The following is a 23,498-nucleotide window of genomic DNA, read 5'->3' as shown; positions in this document are numbered from 1 at the left end:
CAAAATTGTATTAGTCGATTAGATGCAGAAAAAAAACATTTCCACACAAAGTGGCAAATTCACATAGTCTGTGATGGACAAATCGTTAACGGATGGTCTATGCGGTAATATAGTATAACGGGCAGGACATCCATACACTCACCTAACTTTCATCAACCTTAAATATGGCTTATCATCTGAAATATTAGGGGGTGTAACGATTCACATGTTTTCTCAACGCATCGATTACAAACCATTTTGAACATTTTTGAATCGTGAATTGTGGATTTCGGACAGTAATCAATTTAAAATGCTAAGAAGTGAATGAACTGTGATTTCTATAGCGATTCAATGCTTTCAAACACATTAAATTACTATAAGCACGAATTAATGGAGACCTTGAACAGTGTTCGTGTCTCGCATCTCTCCTTCACATGCTCATTTACCGCCAGTTACTGTGCTCGTGCTCCGTTTGTCTCACTGTCAAATTTTTTGAGCAGCTGATGTGTGATCTCTCCTTAGTACTCAAGGCCAGTAATGCTAAATTGAAGTAGTTTTACTTTTCTGTAGTTTTTCCAATGGCTCTCGGTCATAATGACAGCATTACCTAAGCAGTCAAAGACCATTGTCTAAAGCATACACAGTTCCATTGAATGATAAATGTGTTTTAACAATGTCGCTGAATCAAATTTACGAAGGAAACTGTTAAAATAACCATAGCATTAACAACAACCTTGAAATAAAGCACAAGGATTATTTGTTTGTTGCTATAGCAAACAGACGGCGGGCGCATTTCCTTTCAGAATCATCATTCACTGATGGGGAGTAAAAGATAAATAGCTACTATAGCATTTAATTTTAAAATAAGATTGAAAATAAGATGACATTTTTGCAATGAAAGAGAAGTTATAGCACGCTCATAGAACTTATAGACGTGCCAGGCTATATCTGCAGCTAAACTGAATAAAAAGCAGAATGAACTTAAATGTTAATACAATAAACGCAATAAATAAACTTTATGAATGATGCGGTGCTAATGGCCATATCATTTATTACAGTACAGAAACTAGTATATTTTCTACCTTATTCTGTGCAGAAATTGTTTGTAGTATATAAAACGATCATAAAATTGCCATTAGGAAAAACAATTACTACAAATTATTGATTATTCTCCAGCAGTGCATTTGATATCTTATAGCTAATTCAAAGTAAGATATTTAAAAAATAATTATTTGTAAAACAAATTATTAATAATTTATAAATAATAATAATAATAATAATAACACATAGGCTACATACATAAAATTGTATTTGAAATTTCTGTCACTTCTGAAATGATGGCTACACCTGATGTGACAAAATGTTATTAATTTCTACATATGCCATGTCATGCCATACCATCATTAAACTAGTTCTAATAATGAACGAATTGACCTATAGTTCTCTAACCATAAAGGCTGCTGTGTAATTTGCCCCCTAATCATTTAAAGAATTAAGGGCAAGCATTTAAATAATCCTGTGAATGCACTTAAAGAATGCTGAATTGAATCGTTAATAAAATTTAACTGTGAATCGAATAGAATTTAATTGTTATGAATTAGCAAAAATCATTCTTGAACCGATCCAAAACCTATGAATCGTATCGGTCTACCCAAAGATTCACAGCCTTATGCAATATGTATGTAGCAGCAACTTTACATGGCAGCTCAATTTAATGTTAGCCTAAAAAAAAATTGCTAATTGTCTGCGCTTTGGCTACAGCAAAACAGATGGAGGCGCTGATGTGATTATTTGCTCTTAAGATACTTCGTAATTTTTGGTCAGAATTTTTTCACTCAGAACAACAAATGAAACGTGCTTTTGTAAAATAATTAAAGCAAACAGGAATGTGCTTTCTGCCATCTCGGACTATGAACTTGAGCATGTCACTTCGAAACTCTTGCCTTATTACAGACATGAAAAATATATCTATAGAGTATGAAAATTTTAAATTAACCAATTCAAATAGAAAACAAATATTTTAAGATTATGTAATCCATATTAAACATGCATACTGCATAGATGACAAGTGTCGCCGACTTCATCTTTTAGACTGATAACAGAAAGCACTAGTGTATCAATAAATTATTACAACTTTAATGCAGTGTACTTGCCGTTTTCACATTCATAATTATTATATTTGCCGGTGCGCTATGGCAAGCCATTTTTGCGTGCACTTGAGTGCTTATTAGGCTATGTAGGCAATTAAAGGTTCATTATTTTGATTTATATGGTTTATTAATAAAAGTGAGACTAATAGTCGGCTAATGCTTCAGATAAATAAATACTAGTCGACCAGAAAAGTCTTAATCCTATGCCATTTTCCCACACACCCCTTTCTATAGTCCTCACCTCACAAACAGTGCAATGGAAGCGAGTTTCAACATGGTGCTTGCACTCATTGCAGGTATAGACAAAGCGGTCCTGGCTCTGATTGTGCAGTTCCACCAGCATGCACATGGTGCTCCATTTGGAGCGCCGCAAAGAAGAAAACTCCAGGTGCTTATCCCTTGCAAGTGTTAAGAAGGCATCACGACCATCCATCAAATCACATGCCATCAAAGGATCCAGGTCAACAATGGGCAGGAGAGAATTGGAATTGGGAGCCGCAATCAGTCGGATAACAAAGAACACCTTCCAAGGAAGAAAATGTTAAGAAAAATAATAATTATGCCAATGCATATATTAACTTGACAAAAACTAAAAATTTTACATTAGCTATGTTTCCATCTACCTTTTTTATGCACATTTTGGATTTTCACATAAAAAAAAAAACGCTGGATGAACATAAGATGCGCATAAATTTAAAAGTTTTTTTTTTTTTTAATCCAGTGGTAAATTCAACTAAGTAGGAAAAACTTTTTCCCCTATAAAAACAAATGCGCATAAACTACAATGGAAACACATTTACCAAATAAATTCCACAATGCACATTGAAAAAGTCATGTGACTGCGTTGTAAGATGGGATAAACTGACTAACCAGCCAACAGATCTCATTCACAGCATCTATGTTGTTTTGGACGTTCTGTAATGCCTGAGGAAAGTCTGTCATCAAAGTATTTCTGTATAGATACGGTCTTACATGACTGCATTCCCAAACAGCAGGCATCCACCTCTAAAAGCAATGACCGTGTTTATTGCATTACGTTTGCTCTCTCTGAAGCGCAAGTAATTTATTACATATGAAAACTATTATATTCAAAGGCCTCTCCCTAGTTTTCTTAGAAATATTTAGTGCCATCGTATCAGGAAGTGACATTTTTGTTCTCTTGGACTTGGATGTTGCTTTATTCGCAAATGATTTTATGCGATATTTCAGTTTTGTGCATAAGTTAATTTAGCGTCTTTGGATGGAAACATAGCTATTGAAATGAGGCATTCGTCCTCTTCATACCTCTTTGTGCTTTTCCATTGTGGCATAGAGTTTCTGTGAAAGGTCATTGGCCACATTTGGCATCCCCGGCTTCTTTTTGTTGCCTCGGCTTAAACTGCTCTTGTTCTTGCTTGTCTTCTTGTTGTTCTTTTTCTTGGCATTTTTGCTGTCACCTTTTATTGTCTGGAAATCAGTGAGAAATGTTCAAAGTTGTGTAAAAAAAAAAAAAGAACATTAACAAGGGAACAAACCCGAGTAGGCGAGAGCTTAAAGACTAACATCAACAATCTCGTTGGATGTGCTGTTCTCCTCCCTCTTTCTTTCCTCCTCTTCTTGCTCTAGCTCTTTGATGCTCTCTTCAAGCACATTGGGCCAGAAATCACCCTCAAAATATGGCAGTTCTTTGGCGCTAGTAAGACGATCCTCTGTTGCCTGTTTGAAGATGTCCTGTAAAAAAAAAAAACTCAATACTTCAGCACATTTTGTTTACACTTGTATATAAGCTGATAAACAAAGTGTCCAAAAATTACCTTGTAGTCATGGACAATGCGCTCTGCTACAGCTCTATCTAGCATCTTCTTATACCACTCCTGCAGCCGCTTCGGCTTGGGTATCTTCTGGTCTGGAGGGTGACAGTGGAAGATGTAATCATCTCCTTCACTAGGAGGGCAGGCCCAGATGTGTCCTGTGGTAAAACTAAGGGAATAAAACCAAAAAAAAAGGTTCAACTAAGATTTCACAAGGCAAAAAAAGCATGTGAACAAGAGTCGAGTGGCTGACACAGTAGGATAGGAGAGCATCATCTTACCCTTGTTTTTTGGCATAGTCCAGATATCCTAAAATAATCTCATGGTACACACTAGTTCTCAGACTGCGTGGCTGAAAGAAGTGGACACTGTCCAGGTAGGATATGTAAACCCGTCTAAAGGATGGAAGTGGGGGGGGGGGGCTTTAGCAGGAAACAAAAACAGACCCATCAAATAATAAAAAGCAGGTACATATGCCTGACCTTTGATTAGGGGGTGGACAATCTGAGCCATACTCTTGCACGTGCATCCCAAAAAAACAGACATCAACACCATCAACCTCCTCAAATGCAAATAAAGCTTTCGTTCGGTAAGGGAAAGACTCTGCCATCTCTCCACTATCCACAAACCTGTGAAAAGGAAAGGATGTCATCAAAATCCAAGCAGACAAACAAGCAATGATGACAGTTATTATAATTTATAGGCCCAACTCGATTTATAGCTTTACATTCTAAATCAGCATAAAATAACTAGAGTAAACAAATTTGGCTTCACAGCAAGAATATAAATGACTGACTGTTTTGAGGGAACAATTCTTGAAACATCCTACAAATTAATGTGTTATATTAAACGTGAGTGTCTGGTCGTAATAAGTCTCACCTAGACTTCATGCCTGGTTTGACTTCCACCACTTTGTCTGAGACATGAACAACACGAATAGTGACTTCACCAGATTCTGGGTGATTATGTCGCTTCAGAAAGTCATTAACCCGCGTTTCCAAGTAGATGCTTAGTTTGGTCTGTGGAAGCCCTGTTCATAAAGAAAAAAAACAAATACCATTTAAATGTCTTTGTTAATTGGACTATCAGTGAGAAGAAAACATTGAAATGGAATTACATACTTTTTGAAGCATATTTATTTTCTTTACGGGTCTTGTTGGACTTCTTCAAACAGCCTTCACACACAAAGCTAAAAGAGGGAACAATTAATGTTGTGGTTAGAAACACCATTCAAAGAGCACTGTCAGTTGACAGTCATATTCAATTTCTTTGCACCAAACTCACCCTGATGGCCATATAGTGTCATGGTGCAAAACACAGAGCTGATGCATCTTACGACCACAATCCATACATTCCACAAATCTACAGAGAAAACGAGAGCGGAAAAAGCATTAATCCTGAGAATTTTAAAGAGCAAACAAAACTGGAATCAAGGTGATATGAACTTACAGCTCAGGGTCGAGCATGTCATTTTTCTTCTTTTCAAACTGATCCTTGTTTATCGATCTGGAAATGCATGCAAATTGTAGAACTATTAAAACAAGAAAAGGATTCTGCAGTATCAAAGATCAATTTATCGTCTGCTTCAAAAACTCAAGTTTTATTTTGTTACATTAACTCAGAGGCCTTTTACATGGCAATTACTACGCATTTTTTGTGTTCAGAAAATGGTTGCCACTTGACTACATAATGAGTTCCGAGTGCATTTACACTTGATTTGTGTGTGTGGATGACTAAAACCACATTCTGAGGTCAGTGGAGTAAATGCTTGTCCTTATTACTTGTGTAGTTGAATGCAGACAATAATTACTCCAAAACCTTTAAACCTGTCTGTCTGACAGAACATGATAGAAAATGTACTACATCTGTAAACTGTTTGAACTCTTGATATGTGACATTATCACAAGAACTTCTGTGGCATAAGTCTTACTAAAACTGATACTGCACACACTAGAAGGAACTGACAAAAAAAAAAAAACAAAGATCACACTGTTATAAAGCACTGATTATAAATAGTGTGAAAGAAATCACTTACGTTTGAGGTTGGGATGGGTCATCTCCCAAAGACACACTCTCTCCCTGGATCTCATTGAAACACTTTTCACAGAAGTGATACCTGCCAGCAAGAAGCCCATATTTTGGTGAACTACATGCACCAACACCACAGCCAATCACAGACAGGCAATGAGGAGGTAGCCCCCAATCAGTGCAGGACAAGGCAGGACAGGGCAAACAGGCCAAAAGGGGAGCGCAGGACAGGATCGTCGTCAGAGGAGCCAGCCATAATGCAGGATTTTTGAGCAGGGGATTTTGAGCAGGGAGGGGTTTAGGTGCAGATGATTGGTCAGATGAAAGCAGGCGATAGCAGACACAAACATCAAAGTACAGGGGGAAAGAAAAGGGTTGACAAAGAAAAACATAAGACAGGAAAGAAATGGAGGAATAAGGAGGGAGACAACAGAGACAATCAGAAAGCCAAAGCAAAGCACAGATTAGCATTTACATGTATAATGAGGAAAACCCATTATAGCAAAACAGGAGCAGATACAATTGCGAAGGGTTTTGAGACTTATGGACACATGAGCACATTAAACATGAACAAAAAGACTGCAGCCACAATGTCAAGCAAAAAGGCATTTTAAAGATGTCCCTTTAAAAAATGAGAATTGCTCCTTTCATTGCACTGGCATTAATTATCATGAAAGTGCAAAGTTATACATTTTGTATAGGTTAACAAGCAATTACAGAAATTAAATGACTGAAAATCATGACATTAAATGGGTCATATAATGAGAAATACATCTCTTTTATTTAAAATGTATCTATGTACTATGAAAACATTAACATATGACTAACCAAAATTAGTTTTACAGGACACAAAAGGCCATTTAAGTTAAAGGACCACAGAGATGATGAAAAATGGCCTTGTGGAATTTTTTTTTTGCTATTTTTGGTTCAAGAAACTTTTTGACTAATATTCTAAGTGGACGTTAGGAGATTTAAATAAATTAGATCATAAATAATATATGATCCTAATAAAATTGTCTTAATTATATTTAGCAGAAAAGAAGGACACTTTAAAATGCCAAGTCTTTTCACACAGGGTTTTACAATGGACTGATTGGTGGAAAAGGTGGGATAAGAAGACACGCTTATCAGCTGTGGTGTAATTGTCAGTTCACTTTATGTGGCCAGGTACAGTGAAAAAAAAACTGTGTAACTTGTTTTGCATATGCATATGTAATATGCATATGTAATAATCATTACATGGGTCATTCAGATATAGATGTATGCTTGTGTGTCCGTTGATATTGGCCTCAGTTTTAAGTTCCTTACCTGTTCTGATAACTAAAGTAAGCAGCATCTCGTGGTATAGTGCATAGCTGCTTCCCATAGCAGCACAGAGTTTGGGGAGAAAATTCATACTGTGAGAGAGAACAAAAAATATTAGCCAGTGTCATGTTTGGTGAAAACACAAAACATGACATATGTCTGTTTAAATGTTTGGAAATACAGATCAGTTCCATGCATCTTTCAGATAAATATATTCTTGAATCTGTGCTATGACACAAAACTCATGTTATGACTAACTCTGCGGTCAAAACAAAACTAATTTGGTCAACTCAGCGCCTACACTATAACATCCATTACTGCATCAAACTCTTACTGAATCAGCCTACAGACAGAGAAAAACATTCTCGATTTATAAAACAGGAACCACCTCAGAAGTACAATTTAATGTGTGTAAACACTCCTGCACTTTCCATCTTACCTTCCTCCCACAACAGTAGCCAAGGCTCTGCATGACTGGGTCGATCTCCTGCTCAAACACCTCCGCCAGCTTGGAGCAGCACTTGTAGACACGTGATGTCTTGCGGTTGTACAGCCAGGCGTTGTTGAACATGAGCCAGATGTCATCCACATACTGCCATGGTTCTTGGTACTGGCCCGTGTCGAGCTTCCGTTTGATAGTAGACAAGTCCATGGGATTCTTCACTATGTCAAAATAGTCCTACAATTCATCAAAAATATGTGTATATTCGTCATTGAATATTAGTTAAGAAGAAATATCCATCTACATGTGAGAGAAGTAACTTATTACATTCATTTTCAGCATTTAGAATGCATTTGAAATCCCACAATGGACTCCGCCCAATAATGCACATTCCCAATTATATACACATTTGATGGAAAAAATATAAACTATCATTTAAACCTTTATGGTCAGTCCATTTTTTTTTTATTCAGCTTTGCCATAAAAAAAGAAAAATGCAAATGAAATCAGAGCTACAAGATTTGAGAAAATAGAAAAAAAGGGGCTGTGGCATCCTCTTTTCTCTATTTGATAAAAAATGATTCTGCTGCTTCAAAAGTTCAATCTGTAGTTTGAACGAAAGCCTTGAAGTTGTAAGTAGTCTGCTCGATGATGCAAACTGGTCCGTTTTGCAACATCAGCCTGATTTTTGCTGGTAGGTAACAGAAAGAGTAAACCTTGTTCATTTACATGTATTATTAAATTGAATGTGATTGTCATGCGCATTTAGTCAGTAAAGATAGTTCTGTAATCAATAGTAAATTATCACATGCTTTAAGGTGGAGCAGAATTTACTACACAGAGCTGTAGTTAACTGACAAGTTACGCAAAAAAGAAAAAAAAAATTCCACTCTCACACGATACTATTGCGTGATTATGAAATTAAAGAAATCGTTTGCGATAATGAAAGCTGTTTACGTAGCTTCTCAGTTAACTACGGCTCTGTGTAGTAAATTCTGCTCCACCTGAAAGTATGTGAAAATACATTTAATAACATATCTTTACTCCAAACTCACTTCATAACGTCAGTCGAGTGTTTGAAAAATTCTTCTGTGAGGTGTGCTGTCTTACACAGAATAAAGCAGATAACATATTTCATAGTAAAAGCAATTCAAAAGTTATTAGCATAAATTTGTGTGCAACTTTGGAGAAGTTTAATTCAGAGACTCCAAATCTGCTATAGTGACTTTTCTCACTGTCCTCTATCAGTGTGCCAAATTTCACAACTTTCCCACAAGCGGTTCTATGGTCTTCAATAGACTTGCGGCAGAAGAAGAAGAAAATCGCGCTAATGGATACACTAGGTGCTTGGCCCCTAATAACTCAGATAAACCATATTTTCACGTTGAATCAATAAAAGCAGTTAAATCTTCTGTTTATCCAGCTACCCCTATAGGCATTTCCTGGGTTTCTTCTGCGAAGGCGTATTTGGAGTTTCAGCACGAGAGCGGTCTATGGCCTTCGGACGGAGATTTACTGCTGATCACAGAACAGTGCTTCACTGAAAGATACGCATGACAATAGCAGCTTCTATCTAATCATGATTTTGATTCCATTTTGATTTGTCGTGCAGCACTAATTAACAGTGTAACAATACAAATCTGCTTGAAAAACTGTGAATGATCCCTTAATAGTATGGTTATGTTAAGTCAAAAACAAAACTATTAAGGTGGTTGTGACCAGACAGGCAGACGTACTGGTATTCCCAGAAGTGAAGGGTTCACAGGCTGGCGGAAGGGCAGAGACTCGGGGTCTTGGCGGTAAAGAGACTCCAGTGTGGGCATCAGGGCCTGCCTCAGCTCCTCTGGCTTAAAAACTGACAACAAAGCAATTAAGAAAAAACTGAATTACTACAAAATCCTACGAAAATGTAGAATAGAACAATAATGTACAGTATGTGGAAAAGTGTTTTTTTTTTTACCTTAAATCGCGTAAACACATTGCATTACACCAAAAACAAAAAATAATGTTCTTTTTAGCAACATCATATGCCCCTTTTAAGCTATACACTCTATACAAGCAACAGCTAAACTGTGGCACACATTAAAATGTTTCTAATGGCTTAAAAATATCTGAAATCAACACTTCAGTCACGTACAGTACAGTAAATGTACAGTACTAAAGTACTGGAATGATTTTGCGTGAACTATTTCCCAGTACCATTTAAAGGGTTGCATTCGCACCAACCGTGTGTACTAGGACATAACATATGGCAGTCGACAGCGATGTCATTTGTGCGCGATGTTCAACAACGTTAGCAAAAAGAACAACGTTTAAAACAGGAGGATGGAATAAGCTGTGATCGGAGCTGTGTTTTTGTTGTGTCCCATGGGTTTCACAATAATGGAAATGGAATGTCGACATATAGGTAAAGCGATTGAAAGAATGGAAAGGAGGACTAAGAATCTTCAATGACAACTGGCAGTGCTACATTTGCTACAAGTGCCTGCACTTCAGCATCTGTAAATTTATCATTGTTCATCGTACTTGCGAAATAAGATGACAATATTTACAGTATGTTACACTGTGTTTTAAATCATGGCGGGTGAGGGCATTTTCAAACGCGTCTGACCAATCAATGTCTACTTACGTTGCACTGGTTAGACACTGCTCCAGAGTAGGAGTTAATTGGGTTCTTGAAAAAGGCAGTCCAGTAATAAAATCATACCTAGTTCCTGCGCTGCGAAAACGCCCAAAAGTGGGTAGTTCCACAATTAGTTCTGGTACTATGATAAGGTTCCTGTGTGCGAAAGGCCCTAATACTGATGGTGAGATTCAATTTAAGCAAACCTAAAGCATCAAATTACAATCATATCTTTGGTCGAATAAAGAGTAAAACATATCTGTTGATGTGTGAGATTAAATATGTTGCATTGCTATTTAATTGTTGCCTATTTTATGCATAATGCATAAGAATGCATACCAGTGGTTGGTTTCATACTGATGACAACTCTAGCAGCTAAAATACAAAGGCTGGTTCTGATCATACTTTTCTTTTTGTTAGGGACTCCAGAAGGTGAACTGTGGTTTGCTGTAGACCCTGAACCCTCCTCTTCTTTAGGCTCAGTCTTTATCTCTGGCTTTTTGTCCAGCCTAGTTGCAGTGGAATTAGTCTCCATTGGCACACCATCACCCGGCTCCTCTTTCTTTATTTGATAAATCACAAAGAAAGCAGTTATTCCAAGTGGAATAATTTTTAAAGAAATGGGGGGGGATTAATACTCTTTAGACTTCATAATTCTTATTTACTAAAAATGAAACTTCCATTTCTCACCTCAGGCTTTTCCTCAGATTTAATATTTTCTTGTTTTCCAGTTTTACCTCCGGCCATGCCTTCTTCATCCTCATCCTCTTCTACTTTCTGCTTGACCTCCATCTTAGGCTCAAGGGTGTCTGTGGAGTCTGAAGGACCCTGCTTAAATGATGTGTCTGCACTGCTGACGGAGGCAGGGGTAGCTGCCTGGTCATCTACTGGTACAGAACCCTTATGAGACAACTTAAGACAGAAAAGACAAGAAAAAAAAGGTCAAAAATTAAGTGTATGGAGATCCAAACCTGAGGTCACAAGTGAAAACATCACTGAAATTAATTAATTAATTATCTATGATTTTCTGATAAATAATTAAGTACATTTTTATTTTTATATTTAAGCTTGATTATGGATGCCATACTTCTGAACCATAAAGGGAAATTTGTAGCCATTTAAAATGTGGAGTTGATGCATTTGTTAAAGGGATAGTTCACCAAAAAATTTAAATTACCCCAATTTTTCTTCTTTCAGACAAATACAATCAGATCTCTCAAGAAAGCAGGTACAACAATTAGTGGAAGCTAGATATCACAGTTTATAGTTTTTTAAATATGAATATCTCTCACACAAATGCATCAATTCACTTCAGAAGGTCTTTATTAACCCCCTGGACCCATGTGGAGTACTGATGGATAGATGCAATTTTTGGGGCTTCAAAATCTTAACCACCATTCATTGCCATTATAAATCATGGAAGAGCCAGGATATTTTTTAATATAACTCCAATTGTATTCGTCTGAAAGAAGAAAGTCATATACACCCAGGATGGCTTGAGAGGGAATAAATCATGGGATAATTTTCATTTTTGTGTGAACTATCCCTTTAACACTGTACTTCCTCTTAAACTGGAATGCATTTAGGAATATTTTTGTGCAACATTTATGGACATTTTATAAATTATACGTAAAAACATTTCAGAAGTTGTCAAACACTCACATTTAGGATCAATTCTAGACAAGATTTTATATATATATACCAAACAGCAGTACTCACTGGAGTACGGGGATGCTGGCTGGCATTTGGCGTAGAGAGGCCACTATGAGACACAGGAGGAGGAGTTCCTCCTAATGACTGCTGCTGAGGCTGCATGGCATTGTCAGAACTGGCAGACAGAGGTAACTGCTGTTGACTGCCGCTCGTGGCTAACTGGGGTAGGTTGGGTGTGTGAGGCTGGGGTGTCTGGGAGCCCGGCGTGGGCGTGGGTGTGCGGCTATGAGCTGGGGAAGGAGAATTCTGGTGGAAGGGTGAGCATTGGGGGAGGTTGATTGACTGCGTTGGGGTGGACGATGGAGGAACCCGACTCATGCTGTTGGGACCCAGAGAACCGACTGAGGACCCGCTGCCTGCCCCACCAACAGACCCCGGCTGGGCTAAAGGACTGCCCATTGGTAAAGATGATAAAGTAGGCATTTGCTCCTGCTGACAAAATAAAATAGGGCAAACACTAAGAATGAATTCATGATGCAGTTCTGAGCAAGTACCATACATTATGCATTGCAGCTCTAGAATGTGTAATGACTAAGCCTAGGACCACATGTCTACCAAAAATATAACATGCATTGATGTGTAATATTAGAAGTAATATTCGCCCAATGTAATACAATTCAGAGAACATCTATGCCCTCTTACTTGAGTGACAGGGCTGATATTTCCTGGGTGTGCCATATCAACAGATCCAGCCCCAAGAACAGGATTTGAACCTTGAAATGGTCCAGTTTGCATGTACTGATTTTGCATCTGTGCAACATTCGGTTGTGGCATCCTCACACTCCCCATGCTTCCCTGAAATAGCCAAAGCATTCAGCATTTAGAAGAAATATGTTGTGCACACACTTAAACTTAAACCACAAAACTACAAAAGTGTATCGCTTCCAGACACAGTAATGACCTGGTTAAGAGGTGTGCTGTTTGGAAGAGGTGGTGTAGATCTCTTGCCCATGGACTGCATTCCCATATGGTTCCCAAATGGGTTCATGCCTGCAATGCACATCAGAAAAAAAAGTAAATACATATATATTCATCATACATTTTATATCCTATTCCATCTCATCTCCTTCAAGCCATTTCTCCTGCAGTTGTACCTGCACTCACTCACATCATCAACACATCCCTCCACACTGATGTTTTTCCCTCATCATTTAGACAGGCACATATAACTCCACTACTTAAAATCCATCTCTTCAGACCAGTTTCCCTTCTTCCTTTCATTGGAAAAACACTTGAACGAGCTGTGTTCAACCAAGTCTCATTTCTACATTTCTCACACACAACAACCTCCTTGACAGCAACCAATCTGGCTTCAGAAGTGGACATTCAACTGAGACTGCCTTGCTCTCAGTTGTTGAAGCTCTAAGACTCAAGAGCGGAATCCAAATCTTCAGTACTTATCCTGCTTGATCTGTCCGCTGCTTTTGACACGGTTAACCACCAGATCCTCCTATCAACCCTACTGGCAAAAGGCATCTCAGGAACCACACTTCAATGGTTTGAGTCTTACCTATCAGATAGGTCCTTCAAAGTATCTTGGAGAGGTGAGGTGTCCAAGTCACAACATCTAACTACTGGGGTGCCTCAGGGTTCTTGGACCACTTCTCTTCTCTGTCTACATGGCATCATTAGGTTCTGTCATTCAGAAACATGGCTTTTCATACCACTGCTATGCTGATGACACTCAACTCTACCTCTCATTCCATCCTGATGATCTGATGGTAGCTATTCGCATCTCAGCTTGTCTATCACACATTTCTTTCTCGATGATGGACCATCACCTTTAACTCAACCTTGCCAAGACAGAACTGCTTGTGATTCCAGCAAACCCATCGTTTCATTACAATTTCACCATCAAGTTAGGCACATCAACCATAACTCCTTCAAAAACAGCTAGAAGCCTTGGAGTTATGATTGATGATCAGCTGACTTTCTCAGACCACATTGCTAAAACTGTCCGATCCTGCAGATTTGCTTTATTCAACATCAAGAAGATCAAGCCCTTTCTTTCGGAGCATGCAGCACAACTCCTTGTTCAAGCTCTTGTTCTTTCCAGGCTGGACTATTGCAATGCCCTCTTGGCAGGTCTTCCAGCCAATTCTATCAAACCTTTACAATTAATTCAGAACGCGGCAGCAAGATTAATTTTTAATTAGCTAAAAAGAATACATGTCACACCTCTGTTTATCAATTTGCACTGGCTTCCAATAGCTGCTCGCATAAAATTCAAGGTATTGATGTTTGCCTACAAAACTACCACTGGCTCTGCACCCATTTACCTAAATTTGTTACTTCAGACTTATGTGCCCTCTAGAAGCTTGTGTTCTGCAAGTGAACGTCGCTTGATTGTGCCATCCCAAAGAAGCACAAAGTCACTTTTACGGACTTTTAAATTAAATGTTCCCTCCTGGTGGAATGACCTCCCCAACTCAATCCGAGCAGCTGAGTCCTTAGCCATCTTCAAGAATCGGCTTAAAACACATCTCTTCCATCTTTATTTGACCCTCTAACTTTAACACTCACTATTCTAATTCTATTCTTTAAAAAAATCTAACTAACTTTCTAATCTTTTTATATTCTATTTTCTTTTCATTAATTATGCAATTGTATGTGTGTATGTGTAAAGACCTCTAACACTAGCTTGCTCTATTCTTTTTTTATTCTATCTGTTTTCTTTATATTATATTATTTAAAATCCCATGCTAGGTGTACTGTGTTAACCTAACTGAGACTTGTTATAGCACTTAAATATCATTGCTCTTTTTGTTGTTTTTGATTGCTTCCACTGTCCTCATCTGTAAGTCGCTTTGGATAAAAGCATCTGCTAAATGAATAAATGTAAATGTAAATGTAAATGTAATATATACATACATATGTAAGGTAAAACCAGTAATACTGTTAAACAATAAACAATATTCTTCTATTTTAATATATTAAATAAATGTTATTCATTTCTGGTGATGGCAAAGCTAATCATACCAGTCTTCAGTCTTAATTTTTTGTGGAAATCATGATATATACTCATTTTTGTCAGTATTCTTTGGTGAACAGAAAGGTCAAAAGAAAAGCATTTTTTTTTTTAAATAGATTTTTTTTTTTACAACGCAAAAGTCTCTGTCACTTTTGATAATCTTAAAAAAAGAAAATGTGATCAATAGTGTACACGTATATAAAATGAAACATTTTGAATATCTCAGTAAACACGAATACATGTTTATGATATATATATATATATATATATATATATATATATATATACAGACCGGTAGCATTCTGCATCCTGTTCAACATCTGGTTTTGACCAATAGGCCGCACCACTGAAGGATCCGAGGGAGGGCCATCTGCAGGTAGAGAGGCAAAACAAGGAAACAAAAAAACAAGACCCTGTGAAATTGCTGGACTAGACCAGTTTTCTGTTCTGTTGGCATATTTCCTTTAGGACCAGATGTTTGGGAAGGAAAAATTGAAAGGCCTTCTCTTTTTTTTTAATAGCATGGCAGGCATTTAGGAACCTGCTAATTGGTCGCAAAGAGAGGCAAGTTTAATGGAGGAGTACTCACTAGAAGGCAGTCCAGTGGGTGACCCTGTCTGACCAATCCCAGTGGGCCCTTGCTGCATCCCAGTGGGGGACATACCAGGCTGTGTAGGCATCATGCCCTGCTTCTGTAACCGTGTCCTTCGCTTCTCTTCCAGTTCCTTCTGGATTTTATAAATCTTCTCCGCCAGCAGGTGATAATACTCGGCCTGAAAAGTGTGATGTATAAATGGTGACAAATCAGTGATTACAATTAAACACAAATCATTAACAGGCAACAAGACAATACCCTCACCCTGCTGTTAGCAGAATCATACATATCCCCTTCAACTTTACGCGCATAGGCCACTAGATTTTCCATCCGCCGGTCCTTCAGGGCAGCAGGATCCGGAGTGGGAAAAATGGCCTGGACTCTGAAGAAATTGAAGAGCAGCAAAGGAGAAGAAATAAATACAAACTGAATATCAAAAGCCTTGGTTTTTATTGGTTATTTATCGGTAGTAATAATTATTTATTGAAGTACTTGTTCTTCCACTAGAATTTATTTATCTATTTGTTTGTTTGTTTATTTATTTTTAGTGCCCCACCAGCATCTAGGGCTATTTTCATGGCAAGATTAATTTATTTTAAAAGAAATAAATTGTAATAACACAGCAGTAATGAAAAACAACAACTGACAACCAACTCACATCAATATAAGAAATATTATATTATTAATTTCAGTATCTGATAAAAAAATAAATAAGTACTTTAAAACGTGACTAATACTAAATGTAACTTCTTCAGCATAATTTTCACATAGCCGTGTACAACTTACAGTTTGTGCACCAGGTGGTTCCGTAGATCCTGGGTGATGTCCTCATGCCAGTTCTTCCTCATGCCACCACTGGCAGCTGGGTTGGCCAGAGGCATCGACCCCACACCACCCACAGCATTGTCATTCATCAGACTGAGGAAAGGGGAGTGAAAACCATTCTATGTTTATATATGAACTTGCCAAAGCTTGCATACACTTGCTTCTGTGGATTAGTTACTGTGAGATTTTAAGACCAACTGAATGCAGAGAAGTGAACGGCGACTAGTTACGCAAGAAGAACCCAAGGGTTTGCTTACCTCTGCGAGCTCATATTCAGATGCAACATGGTTTCCTGGAGAAGGTTAGATTGCTGATTCTGAGACTGACCACCCACTGCTCCGTTTTCTCCCATGGGATTTGCTCCTGTAATAACAAAGGTCATGAGAATAGGTACCACTGCAAAACTTCATTTCCAAGTCTAATGAAAATGTATATAAAATAAACGTTTTTATCTTTTGATCAATTTAACACATCCTTGCTGAATAATGTTATTTAAAACAAAACACCTTACTGACGCCAAACTTTTAAGTGGCAGTGGACAAATACGAAATAAAAATACTGGAAAGTGTCGTTCAAATAAAATTTGAAGTCTCGGTTTGTCATTACCCATTGTGTTCATTGCCCGTTGTGTTTGCTGGACAGGCTGAGGGGGAGCCTGGTTTCCCTGGTATGTGAGGCCCAGGGCTGCGTATGCCCTCTCTATGGAACTGGGGTCTATCTGGCCCGGGGAACTGAGATGAGGGGCACTGGGTGGACCACCAGTTACATTACCCATAGAAGAACTTAACCCCACACCCACAGAGCCTAGGAGAGCTGAAATCATTTGAAGGGAAAAAAAAAACTCAATTAAATCAAAATAAGTGACACGTTCCATACAAAGTTAATCTGAAAATAGTCTTACAATTGTCGAAATGTCAAATTTTGCAACATTGAAGACAATGATAAGATTCTAACAGTAAAAACATTACAAGGTTACAAAGTAAGGTGAGATGTATGAAACAGCATGTTTTTAATTAGTACACACACTCACTCTGCTGATTCCTCTTGTCTCCAGCGTTTTTCAGCGGTAGGCAGACTGGACAGTCATGCCGCGTGCAGTTCTTCCAGTGAGAGATTATCTGTCTGGATGAGGCACAGTGTGCCACTGAAAAGCAATAAAAACACAAACCTAATATTAGTAATAGCACCATGTTATATGAATAGGCAGAACTGCTTAACAACAGAACCAAAAGTGCCACGTTGTTTCAATTCTGTGCAGTGTATACACTCACCTTGGCACGATTTGCCAGCCTGGCAGTGCGTCATGTGGTTGAGGACGTTCTTCATGGTGCGACAGTGGGGCAGGCTACACTGCCTTACTTCCCCGTTGGCCTGCTCCCTCCGCTGGCACTTGTGAGCATGGAGCAAAAGCACCAGCTGCTGCTGTATGAGTTTGCGCTTTTCCAGGTCCGCAGCTGGAGGAACTCCTCCCACTGCTGTTGCAGACACAGCTGATGGAGCTGATCCGGGCCCGAGAGTTCCTTGGGCGTTAGGCCCCATGCCGGCCACTCCTGCGCCTCCACCAGCACCCACTGGGGAAGGCTGGGAAGCCTGCTGTGAAAAATCACAAAATAACAGATATTAGGATATCTTGTTGATTTCTTTTTAAATGAGTCTAAAGTCTATATGACTGAATACAAACCATGCCAGGTATGCCCTGCACAGGCTTCTTGTCGAGGTTAAACTGGACCGCACTGTTGGGGAGACCTGGTTTGTTCTGGAGCTGAGGGGCCAGCCCTGCAACACCCAGACCCTGACTGGCAGACTGACCATACGGGCCACCATAGGGGCCTGAAGCTGCATTCATCCCCATCTGCAACAAACAGACAGAGGGAAATAAGAATGATTCTCCAAGAAAATATGATAAAATTTGATAAAACTATTGTCAGATACACATAGCAATTTAAAGGTCTTCACTATAATGCCCCAAAATGTTGGTTTAATTCAATTAAATTAAATTATGACACATATATTACTATTATACAGTAAGCTTCATTCTCAAAGAAATAATAATACAACTTATTAAAACATTACTTAAGGAATATCACACAATTTTAATCCTTTAATTTAAACCGTAAACCTGTTGTACAGAACTTTTTCTGCAAACAATTTGCTGTACAACAGGCTTTTTATTAGATTACACTTTAAAAGATTCATTAAATTGTTCAAGTTTTCTACAGTTACTTGATTACCACCCACTTTGATGAGAAATTCTTATTAAATCATAAAACAGAATCAAGAAAATTAAAAAAAACGACAACCCAAAATTTTTGGAAAATAGAAAACTAAATTTAATACTATTGGTACTATTGGTAGATTAAATACATTTTCATTAAATTAAACTATTTAGTAAATTGTAAAAATGTGATGAATTCAGTTGATTGATTATTAAAATTGTAACCATTAAAATAGAATCCAGAAAAATTCAAACAAAAATATGGAATTTGGGGGAAAAAATAGACATGATTTTATCCCCTTTGAAATATGAGATCATGTGGAATTGGGTTGTAGCACAAATTTTGTAAGATATTTACCTAATAATCATTTATATTCTAAAGCTGATTACAAAGAAAGTACTAATCTACATTCTGTGAGAAAAATACTCACTTTTCCAGTCCAGATAGCTATGTGCTTTAAATGAGAAAGCTACTTTTTAAAATTAAAGTCATCATAAAACCGTTGTAATCATCTTTTCTTCTCTATCGCAATGTATATCAGGGTGAAATGCATAATTTTATTCCATCTGGAATTGATTGGATTGTTGTCATTTGCTAATTGCTGCGATCTCGTGTGAGTAATAGGTCGCTAGAAGGGAGGGATTAATGCCCCAAAAAGTTGTCGTCATTTGGTTATAATTTATCATCTTAAATGTATTGGTACAATTCTGAAAATTAACATACAAATTTTTTTTTATAAATAAAACACACATAAACAAAGCATTTCTATAAGGTGTCTCAAGAGCAACATTGATGATGCTGACACTACCTTGTTCATTGCTCCAGGCTGCTGGGCCCTCAGTCCACCCTGACCTCCTACTGTCTGGTGCTGCTGAAGAGCCTCTGCTAACAGGTTATTACTGCTGCTGCCCATGCCTGGGTTGTGATGTCCTATCCTGGGTGATCCGTTCATAATCTGCGCTCCCAGCATGTTTTGCTGCTGAGGCACAGGCCCTCCTGCTTGCTGCTGACCGTTGCCTTTCTGAGGTCCGAGCATATTCCTGTTCATGTTGCCCACCATCCCTGCCATTTGCTGCTGTTGCATAAGCGTGGCCTGTTGCGGGGAAAGACGTTGCTGCCCTTGCGGGCCCATGCCCTGAGTACCTGGTGAAGCCTTCATATTCCCGAAAAGCCCCATTGAGGCTCCTGGTGGGCTACCCATCGCACCCTGCTGCTGTGCTGCAGATGCGGATCCATGCCGGAGGAGTTCAGAGAGCTGCTTGTGTTTGGCCGCTGCATCCTGGCCACTGGACACAGCTCCTCCAATGGCTCCGCCCCCACTACCCAAATTGCCATGCAACTGGCCGAGGTCCCCTCCATTTGCTAGGCTCAGCTCAGAGGAACTGATCAGCTCATCTGGAAGGTCATGCTCCAGGTCAAAAAGCGAGCAAAAATCTACAGCAGGAAATGAGAATTTAGGATTATTAATGACGGGAGAATAATACATAATGTATCCTCATCTTGGGATAGATATATCTCAACACCCTGATATCCAGACATAAGCAAGAACATACATCAAATGAAAAGTTAATTGGGAGAAAACGAAGAAGGGGCCATTCACACAAAATGCATGTTTTATTATTTTGCATTCCACTGCACAACTTTTCCATGTAAATGAACTACATGGACATGTTACACTGTTGTGCCTTCTCTAGACCTTTCATATTTTCTCCATTCCACGATGGACGTTTTATGGCAGAACTCACAAATGCATTGCGTTAATGACTTTTAAATCTGTGTGCAACATCACTTAAATCAGTGCTTTTATAATAATTAAAAAAAATACAATTAAAGCATGTTCACACAATGGAAGACCAAACTATAATTTTAATAATAATTAAAAATTATATAGAATCTATGCTGAATCTATAATGACACAGAGGAACAAATATTGTTAGAATCTCTTTCAAAAGCATTTTTTTCTCCAGGTGATTAATGATAAAAACATTGACAGGCCAATGAGAATCCAGGTGACTTTAAAGAGTTTAACATAACCGCAGCGTGCAATTATTATAAACAAAATTTAATCATGCATTGGTGTGGACGCTTTATAGTTATTATTACATTCATTGTTCTCGGTGTGAACGGCTCTTAAGAATGCATGAATATACAGCATGGGCAGCTGAAATGGATAAATCATCCTAAATGAAGCCAAGAAGAGACCACCGTGACCACTTTCTATCAACATATTATGAAAACACAGTTTGTGATTTATTCATTTGTACTTTAGAAGTACATCCTAAAACTGAGTGTAATGAAATGGGCATGTCCTGTCATCACTACATAAAGTTGTCATCCAATCCAAAATGATGTGCCACTTCCACAGCCACTTCGCTGGAAATCTGACAGCCGTGTTTATTAATGACTATCTGAAATGGCGGGCTGTGGTTTAACAGGAAGCTAAACACAGATAAAAGTACATGTGGTTGAATTAGGATGTAATGTATTGAGGTACTCTCACTACTTAGACTCTGAAGACAATGAGACTTGCTGGAGATGCGTGCTCATTTAAAATGGCATTTTATTGTGATAAGATTTATTAAATCTTAAAAAGAATGCATTTAAAAAATATTCCACTAAAATACTTTGCAAGTACTACAATCATCCAAATCTACACACTATGTCATCTGACAAATCAGTTATTGGTAAAACAGGTGGAAATGGTCTATTTTCTCCAGAAATTGAGCTGGTCTTACAAATGAAGAGAAGCAGCTGTGATGGGGACCACACATTCACTCCACAGACAAAACAACTGGATGCTGAGCATGTTGTTCGTTAAAAAAATAAGTAAAATAAAAAAGGCTACAATCGGATGCATTAACATTTATGCAATTTAATAAACTCCCTTCAGTATCAGAACCGGATCAAACTAGACTTTGAAACAAAAGGTTGAAAACATTAGAGACAAAAGAAACGTAATTCGCTTTTGAAGATACGTTCAAGTTTAATAACGCTAAGCTGTAACATTTAATAAGAAACACCAGGACACTTGTGTGGTAATAATTCGCATCGCTAAGGTTTCAATTAGTTCGATGGTTTGTTTTAAGCGACAGGCTCGTCAGTTGTGTTATGGCTGAACAATGGAAATCAAGATGCGAAAAATGACCGACGCACTAAAAGGCTATTTGAGCCAGCAAGCTAACTCACTCAAACACAAGTACATTGGTATCCTCCAAATCACACAAACATTAAGCCCCTTCCATTCAAGCTTAATAAACAAGCAATTAAGTTCAAACCAGTGAATACACCTCTGGACCTTAAAATAATGAGATTTGCATCTAGCTAAAAATGTCAAGGAGTTGAAGTGCAGGCCTTCAGCATCAGTCTGTTATTAGCTGACCACACAGCTATCCAATATTGATCACATTTATTAACATTAAAAGGACCATGAATATATGTGGCGTAAAACACAAGGAACAGATGCTGAAGTTTGTTTTCGCTGTTCATGAGTAGTTTGTGAAATCAACCTTGTTCATGTGCAGTCAGAAAGTTTTGAAGTTGATTGATTCACAATTGAGCAGGTTGTCGATCATATGTAAATAAAGGAGCTTCGATTAAATGTGAACACTAGGCTTTCAGAATCTATTCGTAGAAGCCTAAATACTAATGCAATGTTTTAATTAATCTTTATACATCATATTTATTATCTGAAGAAGTGATTCCAACTCTTTGCAAGAGGGAACCAAACCGAAACAGGCGTTTGACAGAAGAAAAAACAACAACAACAACACTACTGTTAGTGCGACTGTAGAACCAATATATCATTAATTTCTTTACACCCGTTAGCTTTATATTTACACCAGTTGACACCAAGCACAGTCCCTCGCTGAGGGAAAGCAGCACGCAGCCGCTGTGAGTGAATCCAAACATCGACAGAGAAACGCTAATGCTAACCTAGCTAATGACAAGCTAAAGCTAAGTCTCGTGCGGAGCCGACGTCGTTAGCTTTCCAAACTAGCTTGGCACAAAACTAAAAAAGAAAACCCCATTCCCCGCTTAAAGTCTTAAATGTGCATAGGTATACAGAAAATAAGCAATCAGTGATTCAAATATTCAGTATAGTACAAATTAAACTAAATAAATATTTACCGTTTCCATCGCTGACTGAGGCAGAGAGACCCGGGGAAGACAGTTTAGGCCTCTTCGCTGAAGGCGGGCCAGAATCCAGAACGTTCTCGGCCATATTTTTAACGATTTAAAATATATATCCTCGGAGATAGGCGGCTGAGCCTATGCGTAATCCTCGATTTTAAAAATATCGCTTTTAAAAATATGACATTTCCCCCTCCTTTTTAGGGACGAAGGGGGGGAAAGTCCCATGTACAAATACTCCTCTTTCCTGGGTTCGCCACTCGATTTCAGCTTCAGCGCATCAACCCCCCTCTCAAGTCCGAATTTTGTTCTTTATACAATCCTGCAAGCGGAGGAGGAGGTAGGGGGAGTCAGCTCGGCAAGAGAGGATAAAGACGGTCGCAGCGGCTCTACTGTAACTCATCGAGTCCCGTCAAGAGTTACAGAATAGAGCGATGATGTGTTTGAAAATTTCCTCGTCTGGCGGATCTGTTCGCAACATACAAAGGTGTGTTTAGTCTGTGTCGTACGCTCATGTTAGTATCAAGTGGTATCAAAATAGTCTCAAAAGTCCAGTTAAGCCAAAATGTGAATTTTCTTTTCTTTTTTTTTTTAACTATGTTTTTTTTAAACAGACGTCAAGTTATATATGTAAATTTAGTTTGTTATGAAAATACACATTGTTTTATTTTGGAATTTTAATGGAAAATTGTCAGAATTGAAGAAGTAATTGAAATCTTATCAGCTATAC

General features: G+C 38.2%; 1 protein-coding gene across 9 annotated transcripts in view; it reads right to left on the bottom strand.

Moving 5' to 3' along the window:
* The window catches only part of LOC132121445 (histone acetyltransferase p300-like), a 27,775-nt gene extending 4,529 nt beyond the window's left edge, over positions 1-23,246 (bottom strand). The window contains exons 1-30 of one of the 9 annotated variants that reach the window (XM_059530822.1): positions 22,766-23,246; positions 19,446-20,071; positions 18,103-18,273; positions 17,693-18,014; positions 17,446-17,565; positions 17,028-17,234; positions 16,679-16,784; positions 16,383-16,514; positions 15,861-15,978; positions 15,591-15,774; positions 15,294-15,371; positions 12,932-13,020; positions 12,673-12,825; positions 12,037-12,462; positions 11,008-11,229; positions 10,723-10,885; positions 9,431-9,549; positions 7,692-7,931; positions 7,256-7,344; positions 5,955-6,065; positions 5,369-5,425; positions 5,204-5,281; positions 5,041-5,108; positions 4,799-4,949; positions 4,402-4,548; positions 4,201-4,314; positions 3,923-4,088; positions 3,672-3,839; positions 3,414-3,575; positions 2,371-2,652 (exon numbers count right to left, since the gene is read on the bottom strand). In XM_059530822.1, coding sequence (XP_059386805.1) covers positions 2,371-2,652; positions 3,414-3,575; positions 3,672-3,839; positions 3,923-4,088; positions 4,201-4,314; positions 4,402-4,548; positions 4,799-4,949; positions 5,041-5,108; positions 5,204-5,281; positions 5,369-5,425; positions 5,955-6,065; positions 7,256-7,344; positions 7,692-7,931; positions 9,431-9,549; positions 10,723-10,885; positions 11,008-11,229; positions 12,037-12,462; positions 12,673-12,825; positions 12,932-13,020; positions 15,294-15,371; positions 15,591-15,774; positions 15,861-15,978; positions 16,383-16,514; positions 16,679-16,784; positions 17,028-17,234; positions 17,446-17,565; positions 17,693-18,014; positions 18,103-18,273; positions 19,446-20,071; positions 22,766-22,859 — 5,163 coding nt within the window. In that variant the 5' untranslated portion in view covers positions 22,860-23,246. The remainder of the gene's footprint in view (positions 1-2,370; positions 2,653-3,413; positions 3,576-3,671; positions 3,840-3,922; positions 4,089-4,200; positions 4,315-4,401; positions 4,549-4,798; positions 4,950-5,040; positions 5,109-5,203; positions 5,282-5,368; positions 5,426-5,954; positions 6,066-7,255; positions 7,345-7,691; positions 7,932-9,430; positions 9,550-10,722; positions 10,886-11,007; positions 11,230-12,036; positions 12,463-12,672; positions 12,826-12,931; positions 13,021-15,293; positions 15,372-15,590; positions 15,775-15,860; positions 15,979-16,382; positions 16,515-16,678; positions 16,785-17,027; positions 17,235-17,445; positions 17,566-17,692; positions 18,015-18,102; positions 18,274-19,445; positions 20,072-22,765) is intronic. The other 8 variants (XM_059530830.1, XM_059530826.1, XM_059530827.1 and 5 more) reach the window with 8 other exon arrangements.
* Positions 23,247-23,498: the final 252 nt, after the last annotated feature.

Source organism: Carassius carassius, chromosome 39 (genome assembly GCF_963082965.1).
Source record: "Carassius carassius chromosome 39, fCarCar2.1, whole genome shotgun sequence".
Taxonomy (NCBI): Eukaryota; Metazoa; Chordata; class Actinopteri; order Cypriniformes; family Cyprinidae; genus Carassius; species Carassius carassius.
Note: the sequence above shows the minus strand (reverse complement) of the source record. Positions and strands in the feature narration are given on the sequence as shown.